This window comes from Corythoichthys intestinalis, chromosome 15, assembly GCF_030265065.1.
Source record: "Corythoichthys intestinalis isolate RoL2023-P3 chromosome 15, ASM3026506v1, whole genome shotgun sequence".
Lineage (NCBI taxonomy): Eukaryota > Metazoa > Chordata > Actinopteri > Syngnathiformes > Syngnathidae > Corythoichthys > Corythoichthys intestinalis.
Genome location: NC_080409.1, coordinates 30,178,848 through 30,195,964, shown reverse-complemented (window position 1 = coordinate 30,195,964; position 17,117 = coordinate 30,178,848). Strand labels below are relative to the sequence as shown.

Genomic DNA, 17,117 nt, shown 5'->3' with positions numbered 1-17,117 from the left:
ATTCAAAATGAACAGGCCCAAACCGAATGGAATTTCATTCCGTTTCACAGGGGTGGAATATTCCTTTTCCCAAACCGATTAGAAGTAAAATTACATGATGTAAACAGGGAAGCGGAATGGTGTCTGGTTGCGTTCTTTCTGCACATGCTCCGTACTGACGTGGTGACGTCACTTGGTGACGTAAGTAATGTCACTTGCAACATGGCTTCCAAGCACACGCACAGCGCACCTAATTGGAGTCCGGCGGAAAGTTTATATCCATGAATCCCTCCGCCAGCCCACACAACTTTTTAAATGAACGGCGTGTCATTCTGAAGTTTTGTTTCCACTCGAAATGTTAAAACAGCAGCTGATCTGACGATCGATCTCCATGTTTTGCAAAGTGACGCTTTGTTTTGATTAATCTGCGCATGTCAGACGGCAGTTGTCAAACGTCCTTTCGGAATAAAGGCAGACACATGTAAACGCTGGATCGGAATAGATGAAGTGACATGTCAACAGCTGATCTGAAATTTCCATTCGGAATTATTTGAATCGGTATGAATAAAAGTCAGCATGTAAACGTGGCTACTGACTCCATTTGTCTGTGTTCTCTTTTTAGGAACAATTGTAAGCATCGGAGATCCCAAGAAGAAATATACTCGATATGAGAAGATCGGGCAAGGGTGAGGAAACGACCTTTAATTCATTGGCTGTCATTGACGATGAGAGACGTCCAATCCAGTCCAAATGACGGGACATCTATCACCGTCAATAACTCTGAAACCGGCCGAGATTGTGGTCAGGGTTAAAGATTAGGGTTTTAATTGTGGATTGTTGTATCCAGCGTCAGGTAGAATTCCAAAAAGAGGATTTCAAACCAATGTTAATGTGTCACATTACAGTTTGAAGCCAAGTTTAGAACTTCGATCAGGCCTTCAGTCAGGGGCGGAGTTTGGAGGGGTGCTGGTGGTACAGTTGCACCAGGGCCTGAGGCTCAAGGGGTCCTGGGGGTCAAAGGCAGTGGGTACATTTTTTCTTGTTTGTGATGCTAAACCAATTTTAAAAGTGTTAATACAAGTCTGTAAATGGTATAATTTATTAGGGTCGACTAAATCATGGTTCCACTTACTGGACTGTCTCAGAAAATTAGAATACACAATATTCTAATTTTTTGAGACAGTCCTGTGTATATATACAGGACTGTCTCAGGAAATTAGAATACACAATATTCTAATTTCCTGACACAGGACTGTCTCAGGAAATTAGAATACACAATATTCTAATTTCCTGAGACAGTCAGGAAATTAGAATATTGTGTATTCTAATTTCCTGAGACAGTCCTGTATATATACACAGGACTGTCTCAAAAAATTAGAATATTGTGTATTCTAATTTCCTTAGACAGTCCAGTACAGTACATACAGTGTATATTTTAACTTAACTGATAGTGGTGATGTTTACATAAACAAAAATTCTTCAATTCAATAAACATTCAGATTAAAATTTTGATCAAATACACTGTTTACATGTTACATGTTTTCAGTCAGAAAAATCATTTTGACATGCGCAGATTGACCATTACGTACACCGGAAATTGTAGTGGTAGACGAAGGAACTGTATTGACTTCTGTGTCAACGAAACCTCGTTCAATCCATTTCTACTTTTAACATTACATTAGTGTTATTTTGCGTAATGTTTCCTGTTTTTCTACCGTCAGGTCTTTCATAAATTGTAAGCTCTTTTAATTTGAAACACTTACGTTTGAAAACTCTAGACTACACATGCTGTATGTTTACATGATCATTGCTAACGCTAGGTGTGGTTTGTTAGCCTCTGTCTCTGCTGATTGAAATGCAACATTGGTATGATAACACCGCTTGATTCTCCATTGCAAAGCGCATATTTGACAAACCAAAGGTTGTGTTCTTCATTATTTTGATTCCTGGTCGCAGTATAGTGACGGAACAAATGTTAACAGGACCCGGATGCGGTGAGCATAAACGGGATCCCCCAAGTGGATCATCCCGACCGTGGGGGTGGGGGATGCTAGAGGACAATTACTCATGACGATCATCCAGTTTATGAGTGTGTAGGGGTGTGTGCAAATGAATTTTTTTTCCGGGCCCCTCCAGACAACCGGCTAAGGGAGAGGGGCGGACTGGCTGAGATGTTTTAACACTTAATACACTATATTACAGCTGCGCGCATCATCTTATCTTTCTGTTTGACGTTCCCCTCGCCCAACCACGCCCACTTTACACCTGCAAACCGGGCCCCTAAGGCTACGTTCATACTACAGGTCTTAATGCACGAATCCGATTTTTTCGCGTTTTTCCGACTCGAGTCAGGCATTAACTTGACGGTCTGAACGTGACAAGTCGCATAGAACTGGACCATTTCAAATCCGATCTGGGTCACTTTCGTATGTGGTTCAAATCCGATCTGGGCCACATTTTTCCAGACTGTCGCGGCGGTTTGTACTGTCCACTCTCCCAAATCGGATTTCATGCAGCAATTACGTCATCAAATAGCGAGAGAGACGCTTACCGTAGCGGTGCCGCTGTGCGTTATTAGCGCCTAGCTTGCAGTGAACATAGCTTTTGGGGAAGGGCTGAGCTTGACAACAGTCATAAAAAATAAAAATGGGTTGAGGATAAGCCTGAGAATGCTCAGTTTTCTCTCTGCTCCAAGTGAGCAATATTTCAACATCGCCTACACGGCCGAGGTCGGGACAAACTGCCCGTATGTGTGTGTGACGTGCACGGACCGTGCGTGCATGCTATCGATCCATATAAACTTTGAATATAAGCCTAAATGGGGATTATTTATGTCTGTTATTTGTGTCCTCCTTTTGAAAAGCAAAATATGATATCCCTGGAATGACGGATGACGTGTGTCATTTGTTTTGATGCTTCTGCGCATGCGGGTCGTCTTGCTCAGCGCGTGTCGGCGAATTAGTGCGCATGCGTAATACTTGAACGGTCTCAATGGATAAAGGCAGTCTGAACGGGCACGCCAAAAAAACGGATATGACAAAAAATCGGATTTGTGCATTAAGACCTGTAGTATGAACGTAGCCTAAGAGGCCCGGGCCCAGCACCCACCTAAGTTCCGCCCCAGTTGCAATACTATATCTGGCCATCAATCATCCATACGGCTCCTTTAAATATCATGTCACTTTTTGCCTTTTTTTCACATTTTTAGGGCATCTGGGACAGTCTACACAGCAATAGATGTTGCCACCGGGCAGGAGGTATGTTCTTTAAATTCATTCAATTTTTTGGAAACAATTTTAACTGTGAGGGCTGGCAGTGAATCACCACGTTTCAGTGCCAATGACGGCAATAAAAGTCCTATCCAGGGCTGGCTGGCAGTGATCATTTGATCACCATCAATAGCGGCCAAGGAGATGGTAATGTGTCAAATTAACAAAAAAGGATGGGCCGGGAAAAAAATTAAAGTGTTGGGGTTTCTTGCTGTTTCATGTATCTTGGTATTTTAACTCATAAATTAACCAGAGTTGTTTTAAAAATAAACTGTTTATATTGACCACACACCATATTAACAATTACAACACTAAAACTTCAAAAAACAAATGAACAATCTTCTCCTGTTATAATGGCGTTATTTCCTAAATTAGCTTCCATTTAGGGCCATAGACGTCCAATCCATTTGGACTGGGAAGGTCTAAGGTTCAATCGCTGCCAACCCTCCGAGTCAAAATGGATTGGACATCTTTTGCTGTCAGTGTCACTGAAATATGATCATTCAACGCTAGCCATCCCTGTTTAAATTGATTTGATGTTTAGTTTATCACTGTCAACGGTAGTGAACAAGTTAATGTCAGACATTTTAAATTGATTAATGGCACTGAAACGTGAACATCCACTGACATGACAACCATCCCAGTCCAAATGTATTTAATGTCTATCACTGTGAACAGCAGTGAAAAGCTACGAACAAAAATGTGGTTGTTTCTGTGCAATTTTGGCTAATGAGTGATGTTCGACTTGTTGTGCAGGTGGCTATCAAGCAAATCAACTTGCAGAAGCAGCCCAAGAAAGAACTCATTATCAATGAAATTCTGGTCATGAAGGAAATGAAGAATCCCAATATTGTCAACTTTGTAGACAGGTACAAGAGAAAGATAACTTGAATGTGGATTTCAGTTCAAATTTCAAATAACATCTGTTTTGTGTTGTAGCTTCCTGGTGGGCGATGAGCTCTTTGTGGTGATGGAGTACCTGGCAGGTGGTTCCCTTACCGACGTAGTGACAGAGACGTGCATGGACGAGGCCCAGATCGCAGCTGTGTGCAGAGAGGTGAGCGCCAGTGACGCTGCTTTTATTTGGTGTCTGCTTCCACGCTCAAGCCACGACGACAACTGGAAAATATGCCGGAGATTCCCCCCTTTGGAACCGCAACCTGTGGTCGTGGAAACGCTCTGGCTGGCTTCATTCAAACATACACGGCGGTCACATGGTATTTGTTAAGGAAACTTGCCTAAGAGTCACTTCTACTTGTGTCATACAAGATAGGTTAAAGGTCCCAAGAAATGCTGACCAGCTCAAAATGTGAAAATGACTGTCCGAATGTTATTTCACATGTAGAAAACGAATTTTGCACTCAAATTTCGCTTTTATCATTTCATAGTTATTCCATCCCAAACAATGCATTATTAATGAGATTTTTTGTTTCAAATCGAGTCCCACAGCTACATACAATGCAAAAGAAGGCAAAAAAATAAAACACAGATGCAGATAATAGCAACAGTTTCTCTTGTCTTCAGGTCCTGCAGGCTCTGGAGTTTCTTCATGCCAATCAGGTCATCCATCGAGACATCAAAAGTGACAACGTACTGCTGGGCATGGATGGATCGGTCAAACTTAGTAAGTAAACCTAAAACACGGATATCTTATGGATGGCTCAAAAAACCCTAAATACCACATGAATCAAGACATACTTTATCCAAAATAAATGTTGAATAAGAATAGAATACAACAACAAGAACAAAAATACTTTGAAATGTTCTGAAGTTCAGAAAAATTAATCTTCTTAGAATTTGTAAAATAGCAAGAATAAACTTTGAACAAATTGAAGAAATACAATATATAAGTATTTTTCAACAACGTAAGTTGTATTTTCTTTTGTAAGAATAAGCTTGTCCAAATATTCCAAGAGTGCATTAATACAATTTACAGGGTTTGTATTTTATTTTTATTTTATTTTTTTGAGAAGTACAAAGTTTTTTAACAGAACACTCTCAAGCATATCTTCTTTGTACACGGCCAAATACAAGTCATATTAATTGTAATAATAATAACAATGATAAAAATAATAATACTGTTATAATGAAAAAAAAATCTAAAAAATACCTAGTAATAATTTTGTTGGGAAAAAAAGTCCTTAAACAGCCCTTTATGTTCTGTGACTGTCTTTTTGAATTTGGTCAGGGGTATTTTCGGTTTATTTTTTAATCTCATTAGATGCATTTGTTAAGCGTTAACAATATTTTCCCTGTGAATATTTGATTAAGACGTTCACTAAGATCTATTTACATTTTTAAAATATGCTTTTGGGACAAAAAGATCAAGATTATTTAATTACACATTTTCAAATTAATTCGATTAATTTTTTAAATCGCATCCCACCCCTACTTTTTGTTTTTAAGTGAAAAATGTCTTACATTACCTTATTCACTGCCATTACATCGATAGACATCAAATCAATTTAAACTGGGATGGTTGGCATTTATTGGTCATGTTTCAGTGATCATATTTCAATGCCATTGATGGCAGCGATTGTTCAATTGCTGCAAGCCCCTCCCAGTCCAAATGGATTGGACATCTATTGCTGTCCAAGCCAGCCATTGAGTCATATACTGTAATATTTATTCTCATGTGGTCAAAGCCTCTTTTTGTGTTCGTCTTTCCAGCCGACTTTGGCTTCTGCGCTCAGATCACACCGGAGCAGAGCAAGCGCAGCACCATGGTGGGCACGCCCTACTGGATGGCTCCAGAGGTGGTCACCAGAAAGGCCTACGGACCCAAAGTGGACATTTGGTCTCTGGGGATTATGGCCATTGAGATGGTTGAAGGAGAGCCCCCATATCTCAATGAGAACCCTCTCAGGGTGAGCTCAGTAAATCTACCCATAGTTTGGCATTCTTAAATACTGTTACCATATTTTAAGTTGCACCTGAGTACAGTGGTACGAAAAAGTGGTACAGTGATCCCTCGTTTTTAGCGATTAATGGGGACCAGAACACGCCGCGATAAGTGAAAAACCGTGAAGTAGCGCAAAAAACTGTATTTATTTTTTTGTGTGTGTACAAAGTATTTATTCAGATTTAGCATTGGAAAGAGATACATATAAGACGTTTTCTCACATTTTTACAAAAGTAGTATTTAAAAAAAAAATAAAATTTATATATACTGTCCTGTAACAAATTGTTTTTCTGTATGCACACGCCCTACCAACGCCCCCCCCCCCCCCCCCCCCCCCCGCAATGCGCACACAGACCTTCGCACCAAATCCTCTCACACACTGTTGCCTCCCTTAAAGCGGAAATGTGAACTAAGGTTGGCCAACCATGTTTTTGAATAATATCAATGGCTAAACAATTATAAGCATATTTTCGTTATTTTTTTTAACACAACCCTTCCAGATTCTTTGTTTAACCCATAGCAACGCCCTTGACAATGAAAATGCTTTTCTTCGGCAATCTTCGGAAATGACGTCACACCTAGAAGTGCGAGGGAAGTCCGCCACAGAACAGTATTGTTCGTTGCATTGTTTCTCGGTAAGATGCCACAGCGGTGTGTGGCGATGTTTTGTTTTTCACTCTAACGAAAAGTTGTTTGAGTGGCCAAAGGATAGCAGGGCACGTAAATGGACATCTTTCGTTCGCACGAAGCGAATGAATTTCACGCCATCATTGAGTAGTGTTCTCTGCTACAAACACTTCGAAGATGCCTGCTTCCTTAACCGGTCTGCTTATGATCAAGGATTTGCCAAAAAGTAAGTGTGATTTTTGGATAGATGACTAATGACTTTGTCAAAGCAGAGCTGCCAACTGTTGTGGAATGTACAGCAGAAGCTAGCGACTAGCCAAAAGCCAACTCGTGGCAATCCCCGATCATAGTTGTTGTTGCGTTCGCTAGGTTAAGCGTGTTGAAATTGTGCGTCATCTACGATCTTGTCCGAAAGGGTTACTCCACTGTCAATCGGGAATGGGGTGTGGATGTGCATATAACCGGGTCGGCGTCGCGATAATTCACGGTCACGTTGCCGTAAGAGACACACCGCCGGTGAGTTTGTGCACATTTATTTGTAGTTGTATTATGTATTTCCACCTTCATGCTTCAAGCATTGCATTGCATTTGTACGGTTCTGCGTTTCTTTCACGGTGATCGCTTGATAGCCTTCTAGTTTGTGTTTTACGAGAGCCGCTGACAGGTGACAATTAGCGTGTTGGTATTGAGTCAATCTCGCAGCGAATCAGCGAGCGGCTCAAGTCACACAGTGAATCATGGGAAATGTAGTCTCGGGACAACACTGAAGTGGTGCTTTGTAATCTGTTCGGTTATGTGAAAAAACTATATTTCCTCACGCCATTAGACGCCACTTCCTGCCGAGAGCCCCAAGCTGTGTTCTTACTGTTAGCTCCATGTGTTAATAAAGAAACAAAGTTGTCAGCACGTCGTGTGTTCGATACCTTTGTCAACAAAAAGCTCATAACAAGACACTATGCACGATCCGTTTAAGAGACGCTGGGAATGGAAAGCTGTGAGTAGTGCGAGGCGAGGGGGAGATGAGCGTTAAGCAAAACTTCGCGGTCGAATGTGAAGGCAGTCCGCTATTATTTTCTTATTGTTGCCACAATAAAGTGGAGAAAGCCATCAACGACTCATCTCCTTCTTTCCCCCCAACGTTTTTATATTATTATTTTATATGCATGAGAGCTCCTGGATCTGCCAAAATGAACATGAAGTCTGAATATTATTTTTTTAAACAATGTCATCAGATAGACAAAAACATAAAATTATGTGCAAATGCCTGCATCTTCAAATCATAAAAATAATAACAGCCTATATCTTACAAATCTTGTAATCTCGATGGGTCTTGTCTCCATTCCATGTCAGGTAATCTAGGCACATTGTTTGCATCCTGATTAGCGTCTGGCTAATACATGTTAGGTCCAACATAAAATTCCAACCTCCTCTTCTTCCTCCAACTCTTCAAAAACTTGGATCTCCTCCCTTGGGCTCGATCTATCGCTTATATGGCTGTTTGGATCATTGTTTGAATGGCTTTGTATGGCGGCTGTATGTATGGAGCGCTGCCATCGTTGTTCTCGGTGTGACGTATCACTTCCGGGTTCGTCCCCTTTCAGGCTCGAACTTCGGAAACGCGATTATTTTGTCAAATATACAACATATAAATTATTTTTTCATGCTTTATTTGTTGGACAATGTTTAATTACTTTAATTGTGACCCTATTTGGCATGTTATGAAATTACTTCACATTTCTGCTTTGGTGTGACTTGCGATCACAAACTGTTCTCGATCACTTTGTACCTTGTGGACAATCACGGCGGGCCGGTTACCTCTAACCTCGCCACGCACACACATTACAGCGCGCGCTTCCCTATCTCTCCCCACCCGCGTATGCACACAGAGATCAAACTTGTTAACATTTATTGGCAGTTAAACGATGATTGACATGTGCGTCACAATCATCGTTAACTTCAATAAGCAACTCCAATGCACGCAATGCTTGCCTGGGGAATCAGAGAACAAAGAGAGAGGGAGGGAGCGACAGTGACACGGATCCGCGATAGACTGAGGGCGCGAAGTTTGAAGCACGAAGTAGCGAGGGATCACTGTACTTATCATATTTACAACACCACATAAGGGCATCATTAGTTACATCAGTCATTGGTTGTATGACAGAATTAGTGGTTTTCCTCACTTCTCACTGTTTATCTTTTAGGCACTGTATCTAATCGCCACCAATGGCACTCCTGAGCTGCAAAGTCCAGAGAAGCTCTCCCCAGTTTTCAGATCTTTCCTGTCGCGATGCTTGGAGATGGATGTAGAAAAGCGAGGGTCTGGCAGAGAACTCTTACAGGTACTATGGTCATACAAACTGATTTCTTGGGAACATCACCACTATATGTGACCATGTGGCCTAATGGACAAGGCGTCTGACTTCGGATCAGAAGATTAAGGGTTCGAGTCCCTTCATGGTTGTCTTATTGGCTGGGACGTCGATTGCCTGCTATGGCAGTAAAGGATTTTTTAAAATTTTATTTTGTTTTTACCTGTCCTGTTCAGCTGTTTAGAAAAGGAGATTGGGAATCTGAGTTTCCTGATAGACTGAAGTGTTTTAATGTGCCACATGGGAGTTTGATATGCTACCATTGTTGTTGTTCATATTGTTTTATTTATTAGGCGAAAGCTACGGACAGGAAGGGCAGTGAAACATGATCCCTCACTGCCAGCCTTCCCAGAGGAACTGGATTTCATGTCTAGACAATGTCAGAACGGCTACAAGTAAAATAATCCAGAGGTATAAGGATATTGCAATATATGTATACAGTATATATGGCGGAAAACACTCTGGTGACTTGAAGTTCCGCTCTGAGAACCCCCAATTTGGCCAAATTTAAAAATTGGCCAATATGCATTTGTGATACATCATTGAAAAGCTTAAAATCTCAATTTTCTGGGGGAAGAAAAATTTTGAATAGGTGGGCATTTAAAATAAAATAATTTTCAAACAGCAAAACCCTATCTGGAGGTGAGAGCACGCGAGAGCAGAATTACAGACGCGATAACTTTAAGGAGATATTATCACGTACCTACCTTATTTCGATCCAAAAACTCCATGTAGTATACGTATATCACCGATTGTCAAGATATAGCTGTGAATTGCCACAGCTGGATTTTTGGGGGATTTTATGGGTGAAACACGGTAATTTAACAAGGGTCGCGATGCAGAAATTGCAGACATCAAGGAGTGGTCAAGATATTTTTTTTCATATATTAACCATTTTTAACGTTTTTTTTTTTTTTTCAATTTTTCTTTCTTTGGATCGATTAGTTATCATCTAACATATTGGAGAAAATGCGACAGTAACAAAAAAAATACAATTCAGCGATAGTTATGAGGTAGATAGCCGTGACTTTTTTACAGACGCTATTTTTTTCATTGTGACGTAATTTGTTTAAAAGTTTAGAATATACGAGTAAATAATTTTTTAAAGTTGTTTTTTTGTTTTTTGTTATTAACGGAATATTAGACATCAATTAATGATTCTAAGCTAAAAATGACAGACATTTTGAATAATAAATTTAATTAATTACGTTTTACGGCTGGGTTGAAACAAAAGCCTTTGCGCGACGTCCGTTGACAGGGGTTTCCAGGGTAAAACGGACAAATTAAAAATAGTTCGAGGGCTCATTGCGCCATGAATCTGCTATGGGAGCGTATAGACATTTTGTTCTATCAAACACAACAGTTCTTTTGGTTTAAAATACAGCAGTTTATTTTAAAGAGGGGTGCAAGAGCAGAAACTGCTTTTACAGCCTGGTCTGTGTTTTCCGCCATATACTAGTATATTTACACTACTGAAACAAAATTTGCAGAAAATGTCCAGTGACAGAAAAAAAGTCAAGAAAATCACCAAGATTGCTTGATTTATCACATTGGATTTTTTTTTATATATATAAGTTTGTTTACCAAAACAAAATACTGAAACCCTACACTGATTTCAACATGTCAGATTTTGACCCCTGAGTTAATAGAGAGACACTGTTTAAATGACAAGCTCCATCTAGTGCTGAAGCTGAGAAGTGCAACACAATGTAGGATGAACTCAAAGCTTGTGCAGGCCATATTCATTGACGTTTTGTAGGTTTCAAAATTGGTATTAGCACTGTTCTTCACGACAACCACGAAGGGATGATCCGAAGTCAGACGCCTTAGCCATTAGGCCACATGGTCATATTTCTGAGTGATCACATTTGACTGTCGCAAACAGTGAAGTCAAACCAATCGATCAGGGCCGATTTGATAAATTTGGGGGAATCGGTAATCGGTCAATCACTAAGAATAGATTTTTTTCTCCTGATCGTGTCTATAATCAGTTAGCCACATTAACTCATTAGCATATGGTCACAGACATTCACGGTCATTAATATCCGCATATTATGTGCACATGTTGGGTATTTTCATAATATTGAGATACCAACATAATGTTTAGGATTGTAATGTTTGCCACTCTCTGCTTTGTGAAGCACTGAAATCCGTAATGGCGTTCCAGAAAAACACTGTATGGTAATTATTATGTGGCAACTAGATGGCCTCATTACTGTCTTTCCTTTGTGCGGGAATCCAGTCTGCTAATACCTGTTTAGTGAAAGCTCACATTTGTCTTACATTCAAATTGTTCCAGCGTTAAAAGGTATTTAGATTTTGAAAAAAGTAAATTTCTAAGTAAAAGTAAATTGCTATTTCCTTAAACCTGGCGATTTTCTTTTTGTAAAGCAAAATACTTCGGCGTTTTAATAATTGAACTTTTGAATTATTTTTTTTTGAGAACACGTTCACATATTTTACAATTTTAAAAAATCATTGGATTATTAATGATGCACGCTGTTGTTTATGAACGAAATTAGCAACAACAACAAAAAAAGTTGTGATCAGTACTCCCCTGAAATACAGTCCTATTGCCGCAGGTAGCATGCTTAAAACATTTTTTTTGCTTGGAAGTTTTTAAAACCTCAAAATTATGACTTTATATGTAATGTTTTCTTGTGTGCAGCATCCTTTCCTGAAGCTGGCCAAGCCTCTGTCCAGCCTGACTCCTCTCATCCTGGCTGCCAAGGAGGCCATGAGGAGCAATCGCTGAGGAAGAGTGTAGTACCCATCAAAATCATCCCTAAAAACCTAAAGACCTTGTTTTTTTTTCACCTTGGTGCCTTCTTTTAACAGTGTTCCTCGATACGCCACGTGTCAAACATCAACTATTTGTATACAATCCAATCCATTTTTGTACTAGTAGAACCTGCAAATAACTCATGAGATATGATAACGCACCGTTTAGGATGGTTGTGTCTTTTAATGATTGTAAATATGTCCAAAATCTCTAGTTGAAACCAAAGAGTGCTGCTCTGGTGCTACATTAAACCATCTGAATCAGAATATTTAACTTTTATTTTTTTACGGTATTCAAAAACCTTCGTACTGCTTTGTTTCCTTTCATCTGGCTATTTGTTTGGTTGTCATACACCGCATGCAAACATATTGATGCAAACTACCATCAAGCAAAAATGTTGTTTTTTTTTCACTCATTTTCTACACAGTGTTCAGTTTTGTCCGTAGAACATACAAAAGAAAATGTCATTGAACATTGATAACTAACAGATGGTATTTTCCATTGTTTTGATTTAAACTGATCCCTAAAGATACCTCATTTTAGATCAATCTTAGATACTCAAAGAGCCGTTTTGACATTTTCCCACTAAAAAATATGATACCATGAGCCACAAAAATGTTTGACATCTTATATTTAATGAACTGCGACAGAGAACACAAAGTTATTTATCTATGGTTTTCCCATTGGGGCCCAAATAGTTTAGGTTTTGCAGATTTTCTGGGACTTTTTTAGAATTACAACAGCACCATCATCTTCAAATTTAGAATTACATTTGAAAAATTTATGATCTAAATGAACCCTTTCAGAGACAGGGGTCAGGAGAGTGGACAGCTATTCAAAAGCTGACACATAACCCATAGGCAAGTGACTATTTTTGGTCATAAAATATATTAAAAATTATATATGACATATATTTCTTAAATTATTAATGATTTTTTTGGTATTTTTTTAATGTTATTTCAGATAATTATAAATCCCCTTATGAATTGATACAATGTTAATAAATACTAACTTAATTGTAACAGTATAGCCAGATTGAGCAGGTTCTTAAATTCCTTAAGAGAATTTAAGCAGTTGAGTTATGTCTACTTAAAAATCCCAAATTAGCATGTCTAATAGGAAGTTTTATTTATTCTTTTTAGGGCAGTCAAATTTATCGTGTTAATGGGCGGTAATAAATTTTTAAAATTAATCACGTTAAAATATTTGACGCAATTAATGCATGAACGGAATGACCCATTCATGCATTGCCTCAAAGAGTTTACAATGACGCTGTTTTAGCACATTGAGAGCGATAAGGGAGAGACATTCGAGTGGACACAGGCGTTCATTGGACCGCGCCTTTTATTGGCTTAAGCTTTGGCAGCTACTACTAACAGTCATGGTGCCCCAACTTCCCATCATGCATTTGGGCGGAGCAAAAGACAATCTTTTTCTTAACACGCCTATTTGAACACAACGCAGAACATACTATATACCATTTGCAGCCACCACTGACAGTCATTGTTCCCCAACTTCCCATTATGCATTTGGGCGGAGCAGGAGACATTCTTTTTTCTCAACACGCCTAATTGGACACAGCGCAGAACATACTGTAAACCATTTGCAGCCACCACTGACAGCCATGGTTGCCCAACTTCCCATCATGCATTTGGGCAGAGCAGAAGACGTTCTTTTTCTTAAAACGCCTAATTGAACACAATGCAGAACATACTGTATACCATTTGCAGCCACCACTGAATGTCATGGTTGCCCACCTTCCCATCATGCATTTGGGCGGAACAGTTAAGTCGCTACAGTATCATTTAGTGAAAGCACAACAAAAATAATATTCCTATCCCTCAAAAAAATAATGTTCACAAAAAGAAAAGCACTCAATGCAAAGAGAACTGGCATTCCCAATCAAATAACTATGCAAAATACACATAAATGTTAATCATGTTAATGCCATGTTGTGGATTTATTGTTATAATAAACAAATACAGTACTTATGTACAGTATGTTGAATGTTTATGTCCGTCTTGGGTCTTATCTTTCCATTCCAACAATAATTTACAGAAAAAAATGGCATATTTTAGAGATGGTTTGAATTGTGATTAATTACGATTAATTAATTTTTAAGCTGTGATTAACTGGATTAAAAATTTTAATCGTTTGACAGCCCTAATTCTTTTTTTTTCAGTGCATGGTTTGCATGACATTAGCAATTCATGGATGATTTCATGGTGCTCCATTTGGTTTGCTTACCTTCGTCACTATGGGGCAGTATACTGTATATTATATGCGTACAACGTTGCCAGATTGGGCGTGTTCCCGCTTATTTGGGCTATTTTCAAAGACTCGGAGCTGGAAGGAAAAGCATTAGGCGGGTTGATAAAATTCGGTCTTCTTTTTACAGAACTAATTTAGCTTTTTATTTGTTTTAACAGTTTAACATGTTTCTCTATATATTGAAGTTCAGCTACAATGCTACTGAACTGGCATTTTAGTACCTCAAAGCGTGTCTGCTGTAAACTGCATGTCATTTCTGATTTTACAGTGAAATTCATCAATTTTATTGGAAAAATGGCATAACATTAAAAGGCGTTAGATGCACTGTAAATTGTTTTTGTTGTTGTTGTGTATTTTGGTTTGCCTGAAATTATTTTCTCATCACAGGTGGATTTGCTTCGGCTTTTGACACCAATCTTCGCTGAGATGCGATGACAAAATATGCTTTTATTGGGAAGCACTTTACTGGAAGTGCTTGTTACTCAGTGTAATTAATGAATGTTAAAAATTAATTGATGCAGTCCTGTTGGATTTGAAAGATGATGCTGACATCTCAATTTGTTCCTTCTCATCTTTATTCCTGGCACATGTAAAAAAAACACTGCCAACTTTGCCAAGTAGGCATGTTCCAGTATGATATTCTGACTATGATAATCTGAAACCAAAATACCACGGTTTAACGGTATCACGGTATTGCAATTACAGCTCTAAAATGTGTTACTTTGAGATATCTGGGTTTAAAAAAACAAAACAAAACTTTTTTGCTTTGAACAAGATTTTTATTTTTCAAAACATTAGCAAATTGGAACATAAGTATCATGTTAAGTTAAAATAAATGTAAAAAAACAAAAACAAAATATTCTTAATAAAATTAAAATAAATGCAGTCCTTTAGGTGAGCCTAAAGCCACAGCTCAACATTATTACCATCAGAAGAAAAATAATTGAATTATTTTCCATAAAAAGCATGTGTGCATGACTCAGATCATGTTTACATTATACACAAACTCTCTTTCTCAACACAGACAGTTGCCAGAGAGAAAAAAAGACTGCATGTTTTACCACCGCTAGACACACTAAACACGCTAGAGTTAACTCTCATAGCTGGTGGGAAACATTCATGACAGTGTTTACTAACATTTAATTTTGTATAAATGCGAAATCATATTGGAGGTATTGCCTCCTCGGCAGCATCCTTCTGCAAACATGTTTTACATGTCGGTTGGCCCTCCTCCTCTCTGCCGCGGTCGTCTGTCACTTTTCTGTAGCCGAAGTATCCCCATACCAGCCATTTAGTTTTCTTCGATGTGGCGGAAAAGTACAGGAGTTTCACCTCCTCCAGCCATCGTGTAGCACAGCTGACTCACTGACACTGAGCAGCAACTGATGGGGGATGGATTGGGCGAAGGATTTCTCCATGCATTTTTTTGGACATAAATAATAGCTCATACCTTCGGGACGGTATGATGGAAACTTTTTGCGGTTTTGAAACCTTGATGTTTTCATACCACGGTATACATTGAAACTGGTAATCGGCACATGTCTACTGCCAAGAAAATTTCAACAGAAACACTTTTCCCAGAATGCATTTTGGAATCGGCTCTGGGAAATATTGTCAACGTTGTTCTTCAACAGTAATTTCCATTGACAAACATGTATTTTTTTATGTTTAATTTAAAAAAATCATTATTTATTAATTTGTTTATTGGATCAACAATACTTTTTAACCTTTCTAAGAAGGACTACATCTCCCATGATGCTTATGGGCTAAACATTCCACTGCAACGTGTCCACCACTGTTTATATATGGCGGAAAACACAGACAAAACTGAAAAAGCAGTTTCTGCTCTTGCACTCCTCTTTAAAAGAAACTGCTGTATTTTAAGCCAAAATAACAGTTATGTTTGATAGAACAATATGTCTATATGCTGCCAAAGCAGATTCACAGCACATTAAGCCCCCGAACTATTTTTAATTTGTCGGTTTTACCCTGGAAACCACTGTTTACAGATGTTGAGCAACTGATTTTATTTCAACCCAGCCAATAAACGAAGGTAATTAATTATATTTATTATTCAAAATGTCTGTCATTGTTAGCTTAGAATCATTAATTGATGTCTAATATTTCGTTTAAAAAAAAACTTTAAAACATTTCTCGCATATTTTAAACAAACAAACGTCACAATGAAAAAATGGTGTCTGTAAAAAAGTCACGGATATCTAACTCATAACTATCGCTTAATTGTATTTTTTGTTACTGTCGCATTTTCTCCGATGTCTTAGATGATAAATAATCGATCCAAACAAAGAAAAATTTAGAAAACAAAACGTTTAAAAGGGTAAATATATGAAAAAGAAAATCTCGACCACTCCTTGATGTTTGCGATTTCTGCATCGCGACCCTTGTTATATTACCATGTTTCACGCATAAAATCCCCAATCAATCCAGTTTTGGCCATTCACAGCGGTGTCTTGATACTCAGTGGTACATGCTACATGGAGTATTTTGATTGAAATAAGGTAAGTACGCGATAATATCTCATTAAAGTCATGGCGTCTTTAATTCTGCTCTTTCATGCTCTCACCTCCAGATAGGGTTGCGCTGTTATTTTATTTTTTTAATGCCCTCCTGTTCAAAATGTTTCTTCCCCCAGAAAATTGAGATTTTAAGCTTTCCAATGACGCATCACACATACATATTGGATAATTTTGAAAGTTGGCCAAATTAGGGGTCTCAGAGCGGAACATCAAGTCTTGAATTTGAATTGAATTTGAACTTAAGTGTTTTCCGCTATATATTTTTTCTTGATATTATGCGAAAATAGGATTGTAAAAGGGAAACATTTTATCTGAATGGGAGGTTGTAGTTTGGGTTTTTTCTTTCATTGAACTGAGCTGATTTTACAACATGATTGGGCT

General features: G+C 38.5%; 1 protein-coding gene and 1 non-coding gene across 3 annotated transcripts in view; both read left to right on the top strand.

Moving 5' to 3' along the window:
* The window catches only part of LOC130930982 (serine/threonine-protein kinase PAK 2-like), a 29,256-nt gene extending 14,740 nt beyond the window's left edge, over positions 1-14,516 (top strand). For both annotated transcript variants that reach the window (XM_057859385.1, XM_057859383.1), the window contains exons 10-17: positions 602-665; positions 3,188-3,236; positions 4,005-4,117; positions 4,188-4,305; positions 4,773-4,872; positions 5,919-6,115; positions 8,979-9,116; positions 11,815-14,516. In XM_057859385.1, coding sequence (XP_057715368.1) covers positions 602-665; positions 3,188-3,236; positions 4,005-4,117; positions 4,188-4,305; positions 4,773-4,872; positions 5,919-6,115; positions 8,979-9,116; positions 11,815-11,901 — 866 coding nt within the window. In that variant the 3' untranslated portion in view covers positions 11,902-14,516. The remainder of the gene's footprint in view (positions 1-601; positions 666-3,187; positions 3,237-4,004; positions 4,118-4,187; positions 4,306-4,772; positions 4,873-5,918; positions 6,116-8,978; positions 9,117-11,814) is intronic.
* On the top strand, positions 9,166-9,238 carry trnar-ucg (transfer RNA arginine (anticodon UCG)). Its single transcript has one exon. It is a non-coding gene; the product is annotated as a tRNA-Arg (tRNA).
* Positions 14,517-17,117: the final 2,601 nt, after the last annotated feature.